We start from the raw sequence: 5,524 nt of genomic DNA on the forward strand, positions 1-5,524 counted from the left end.
GTCCCCTCCCCCCCCCCCCATCTACTGCTTTATAAATATATATGAAAGGCAGCTATTCTTTCTGTTCTGAACTCTTGACTCAAACCCTAGTATTTATAGTTAATAAGGCTGAAGCAGATCAATGGGCCGCCTGATCTGCAATGATGTTGGCTTAGTGCCAGATGTTTCTGTAAGTGTGTGCAAATGAAGAGTCAGCTTCTCCATCCAAGTGTATCTAAAATACTTTTTTTAATTTTGCATAAATTCACAAATGATACAATATTGAAGTGTTTTTTGTTTTTTTTTAAACATACTGTACAATCAGGTTAGTTAAGTGTTTTACATCAAGGCACAGCACACCGTATAATACACATACGCCTTGCCAGGCAGCAGTTTAGTATAATCCCCGAGTTTTGGCAGCAGTGCCAGGATAAGTAGCATGGACCACATAGGCTGGAAGATAAATAAATAATAGATGCCGTCACATTTTATTTGAAATAGAGTTGCATATAAAAAGAATATACAATAATTTAACTTTAATAACTAGATTCTCTTATACTATACATAAGAGTGTTTTCATTTGTATTAAATAAAACATTTCCAATATTAGGATGCAAAATTAATCTTTTTGGCTGTCTTGATTTATGGAGAAGAGTTGCTTTTGTTAGAAATTAAAGTTGAATTTTCAGTTTCATGGCAATCTGAAAGAAAGAAAACCAGAGTTAATGACATATTGATAATGAAATGTTACTGGTAAAATAAGCAAGTCATTCCAACCAAACTGTTTGCTTTTAGTTAATGCACTGTGAAGCTAGTTATCTAAGCAGGACATCTACAAAAGCTCTTCTTCACAGTCTAATCATGCTACTGTTATACTTGTAACATTTTTATACTGTTACTTGCCCTGCTTTCTCAGAGATTATCACTGTAGGTCTGTTATTCATCCAGCAAAACTAAAATTCTGATAATGCCACAGGTTGCCTGCATTGCAGATTTGTTTATTGCAATGTAGTTACCATATTCACATTATGATTCAGCTTTTTATATTTGAACACTTCTTCTTCGCCTGCCAAAGGCCTTGGATCCCACGTTGGTTGGTACGAAGTTGTTCTTGCCCACTCCTCCTGACCTGCTCAGGAAGTCCGCCAGACGATGGGTCACACAGGTTGCTGTGTTGCATGCCCTCTTCTGTGCTGTTACACTGCTTTTCAAAAGGAAAATAAAGAGTTAGTTCTCAAAGTATTCACCCCACATACAATGAAATGTCAGTAAGGGATGCTATGCCTCAGAAAGACTCTTTATAAAAGAAAAAGCAGGCTTACTGTGCAGCAGGTATTGGCAACTTCTGTGTCCGCAGCTTACAAGCTCTAAAAGATCCATCTTTATGTTTTTCCAAGTGTCAGGCTCAGTTTACAAAAGGTGGCTGAGCCCTTCCTTTCTTGGGCAATTGGACTCAAGACTAAGCCAAGCCAGACTTTCAGCAACACCCGAGCCATTCCCTGCCTCCAGCAAGTCATTATGACCAACAGAGAGGTGCTGAGGAGGTCCAGGTCTGGAGCATTTAACCAATCCCCACTTCCTCTAAAAGCTTAGATCTGTGTTTTGTTTGTAGTGCTGCTGAAGGACAGTAGCAGACACTGATCTAACTTCTCACTTCAACACCCATGCTCCGTAATACCCAGAAAACACATGAAATCCTAGCATCACTGATGACTACAGGAGCTTTGTCAGTGACTCTGGTAGGGCTGTACCTGCAGGGCAGCTGACCAGTTGCTTTCAGAGCTGAACCACACAAACATACTGCTCCCATGAAATACATGGAAATGTGGGAACCCCTCTTTCCTGGAGTTAGATCCCTGTCTAGTACAGCACTTCACCATGGGAGTAGTTCACCAACTTCAACAGAAGTAGTTCTGTGCTCAGAGTTCAGCCTACAGCTAATAATTTTGCTAGACAGGGGACTTCAAGGCATATGCATTCACACAGTCCTCGCTTGAAGCAATTTTCTACTAAAGCAATGACTTTCTTGCAGTAGGAGGGATTTCTCAGATAAGCATTACAAGACAGTTCATTAATGTTAACAATGAATGCTGTTCATAATATCAATACCAATTTTTTGGAACAGGCCTCTAATTACAAATAGATGCAGTGCTGCAACAGAAGAACTGTGAAGAACTCTGGTTTTGCCTCTTAAATTTACAATTCACCTACATTATATCATCTTGAATTAATACAAATATTTTAAAGATACCTGGGTTTTGAATATACAGTGTAAAAACCTATTGTAAAGTAAGAAGGAAAAAGAAAAAGAACACAAAATTCTTACCTGGAAGTGTTCCGTACCAATTTTAAACAGGATTACATACCTAGTTTACTTGAACAAATCTGTATGAGCTTGTCTCGATTCCTTTGCTTCTCAGGACCCTTACTAAGAGGACTGCATGCATGCCTGATTACATCAGTACATATAAATGTATGTGTATAATTTCAATTTCTAAGTTCTTTCAGCTTTTCTAGAATTACTGGCATTGCCTCTCTTGAATATTAAGACAACTTGTAAAATATTTCTAGCCATATCCAGAAATCTCACATTCTAAAACAAGTTATTAAACCAAGCCAAATCTAATCCTTATAGAAAAATAGGTTTATTGAACAAGTGCATGGGCAAGCACAAAAGAGTCTACTTGTACATTTAGCAGCCAGAAATGAAAAGCCTTGTTTAGAATTTTTTTTTAATCAGTGTCTAAGAAAATCATCTGAAATCTCAAGGCAGTGCTGTTGATTTTTATTTATTTTTCCCCTAGCTTGGTATGCATGTTATGTTCTCTGTCTTCCTAACATTACGCCCATCTCAAACATTCTCTGTCAAAAACAGAATCAAAATAACATAGCAAAGTTAGCAATCAAAGTTAGATCCACATGCATCGGGTCAAAAAAAAAGAGGGAGAAGGGGAGAAATAAGCATGTCTAGTTGTTTCCTAGGGGTTCCCCATAGTTTGCATAGCGTTCGTGTTCCAGGTCACTCAGCACATTTCGTTTCTTGCCAGGAGTTCCAGCCCCGACGTCAGTGCGAGGGTAAGTTTGCAATTTGTGCAATTCTTGAGACAGTTTGCCCAGCACACAAGTACTCAGACTGGCACAGCGTTTGGAAATAGGTCTATCCAGGCTGCAGGGGGGAAAAAAAAAACATGCCCAAAGGAAGAGGAATCTCAAACATGCACGTTCATGCATTTCGTCCCTAGGTAAATATCTACAGTTAGGAAATGTAAAAAATAAAAAATAACCCTTCCACATCACATTCCATGCAAGGAAGGTTCATACAAATGCAGTCAAGAAGGAAAACGCTGTTTTTCAATGAATTCAACTTTGTCAAAAAAGCAAGTTCATTAGCCTTTTGGATGCTCGTAGTTAGGCATCAGGAAGTTTTACTTCCCATGTATTCAGCATGCTGTTCAGTCTCTCATACATCACCACCATGCTTTGCAATACAAATCCTGTTAAGATAATGCAGATGTTCTCGCATGCCTTTGGTCTACGGGGAAGACTGGCTCTGCGTGCATTAGGAGGAACACATCCCCTCTGCCAGCAACTTTCCATGCCTTACAACAGCATGCACTTTCACGACAGAGAATCCAAGAGTGACTGAATGGCCCCTAACACTCCCACTAGGAAGACATACCTTTTGCTGCCATATTTTAACACAACCCCCTCATTCAAGCTCAAATCGCCCTCCACTTTCAGTTGTAAAAGACAGATAGAAGCAGGTTAACTAGGTGAAAGCCATTCTCCCAATACCAACATTAGGATGTCTCTGCAGTATCGTCCTTTACCAGTTAGGTGATCAGTTAGCCATAACACCAAGAAAAGAAAAAGTCTTGACCTGCAAGAGGGTCTGCTCAGATGGCTTTTGCTAAATATCAAACACATAACACCCCCCCATTGCCCTTCTCCTGCCCCAGGACTGCAGTCCTTACCTGTTCCCCTCAGAGGCTTGCTCCAGCTCTTCTGCTGTCATCTGTATGAACTCTTTCACCAGCGCATTTAATAACCTCCGAGCTTCGTAATCACTGAGCGTCACTCGATCTGTTATGGACTCCAAGCCAGGTCTAAGCAGAGGCAAGCAAAACAGCATGAATAAAGCCTGGACTGCTGCAGAGAGCCACGCACAGGAGAGAGGTTTGGTCATGCATTACTGCATGTCATTGACAGTGTCTTTCACCAGTGTGAGTATGTAAGCCACCCTCATGCACAGCATTAGGTGTTTTATAAGTGTAATTTAAAAGCCACACTGTCAAAAATAGCATCAAACGAAGCCAGCTTTCTCATTCACTGTAGCCTGTTTCCCTCCTAGGTCTCTAAAGAATCTTAAGTATTTTCGTACCATTCAGATAGAGCACTCAGCAAGAGGACCAGCTTCTTACCTGACTGGGGCCGCCTGGAAGCTATCCATCTGGCACACAACCAAGGCATAAACGGCAAGGAAAGATGAAATCTTCAGCATAACCATGATTTCCTCCCTACAACAAAGAGGTACATCAAGCAATGGCTGTTTTCCAACCCTCTCAATCCTGTAAGATCTACTAAAGCGGTAGTCATTGTTTCCTAGCCACAAGCAGCACAAATACTAAGAGCTTTTTTTTTCTTTTTTAATGTTTCTTTTGATTATTGCTATCGTGCTTTGGTTTTCTCAGAATTTTAAGATTACTTAGCACTATTACAGAGGATAAAAATGCAGCTTTTCAGAGCTGCAGTTCTGTACAGCTAGCTGCATTCAACTTAACGTAGACTTTCCTTCAAATTGGTGAAAAACACGTTCCTCCGACTAACTACTGCACACAATGCCATAGTCAGTGTGTTCAACACGAACAGGCACAGTTATGGGATAAGAGTCACAAGAAAAAAGTGTTTAGTGTTTAATATTTTTAAGAATGAAGTGCTACTGTTAGCACTTTACCTGAAACTGCTTGCTTCTCGGCAGTTAGCACACTAATATCCCAGTTCAGATTACACTATAAGAACCAAGTAGTTTAATTTCAACAAATATTTCTACTCTGAAACCAGAAAAAGGATGAGTTAAAAATTAGTCATTAGAGCAAAATCCGTAAAGAAAATATAATTGAAGATATCGGCTTTGAGACACACCTCTTTTTTTTCTCATAGCATCGGTATCTTCCACTCAAGAAAGCACATCGTTAACTACCGCACCAGCTTCGTTTTTGCTAGCTCCCAATTCCCGACGCGGCTCACCGGAACGACGAGGCACCTTCCAAAGGACGCCCCGCTTCCCCACGGGTCCCGGGGCGCCCTGGACGGTGCCCAGCACCGGCAGAGCACCGCGGAGAGCCGTCCTGCATGCCTGGCGGGACACCCCACGCCGTGTCGGCGGGGGAAAGGAAGAGAGAGACCGAGGACTAACTTTCTCCCACCTTCCTTGGCTCGCTTCCTCGCACACGCGTGTGCCCACGCGTACCCAAGCACATGAACGAAGGCATTACGGCCCCGTGCAAAGCTCCACGCCCCGGGAGAGAAACGGGACTCACGCGAC

General features: G+C 41.4%; 1 protein-coding gene across 3 annotated transcripts; it reads right to left on the minus strand.

Moving 5' to 3' along the window:
* Positions 1 to 209: 209 nt before the first annotated feature.
* CALCB (calcitonin related polypeptide beta) lies at positions 210 to 4,492 on the minus strand. 3 transcript variants are annotated; one of them, XM_009288787.1, is made up of 4 exons: positions 4,401 to 4,489; positions 3,954 to 4,085; positions 996 to 1,180; positions 210 to 680 (listed from the first exon to the last, which is right to left on the minus strand). In XM_009288787.1, the coding sequence occupies exons 1-3, from the start codon at positions 4,484 to 4,486 to the stop codon at positions 1,021 to 1,023; spliced, it is 378 nt and encodes a 125-aa protein (XP_009287062.1). In that variant the 5' UTR covers positions 4,487 to 4,489; the 3' UTR covers positions 210 to 680; positions 996 to 1,020. The 3 variants fall into 3 exon arrangements, with proteins under 3 accessions (XP_009287062.1, XP_009287061.1, XP_009287060.1); XM_009288786.1 differs by having other exon boundaries at positions 996 to 1,183; XM_009288785.1 differs by lacking the exons at positions 210 to 680; positions 996 to 1,180 and adding an exon at positions 2,605 to 3,145 and having other exon boundaries at positions 4,401 to 4,492.
* Between the last annotated feature and the right edge of the window lie 1,032 nt (positions 4,493 to 5,524).

This window comes from Aptenodytes forsteri, unplaced genomic scaffold, assembly GCF_000699145.1.
Source record: "Aptenodytes forsteri isolate BGI_AS27 unplaced genomic scaffold, ASM69914v1 Scaffold8, whole genome shotgun sequence".
Classification (NCBI taxonomy): Eukaryota; Metazoa; Chordata; class Aves; order Sphenisciformes; family Spheniscidae; genus Aptenodytes; species Aptenodytes forsteri.

Bases quoted from the DNA above. Each gene is read 5' to 3' on its own strand.
- CALCB (XM_009288785.1), bottom strand. From the start codon at position 4,486: ATGGTTATGCTGAAGATTTCATCTTTCCTTGCCGTTTATGCCTTGGTT. The intron at 4,086-4,400 runs GTAAGAAGCTGG...GCCTCTGCTTAG, and splicing joins TTCCAGGCGGCCCCAGTCAG to ACCTGGCTTGGAGTCCATAA. The intron at 3,146-3,953 runs GTAAGGACTGCA...TCCCCCCTGCAG, and splicing joins CAAGCCTCTGAGGGGAACAG to CCTGGATAGACCTATTTCCA.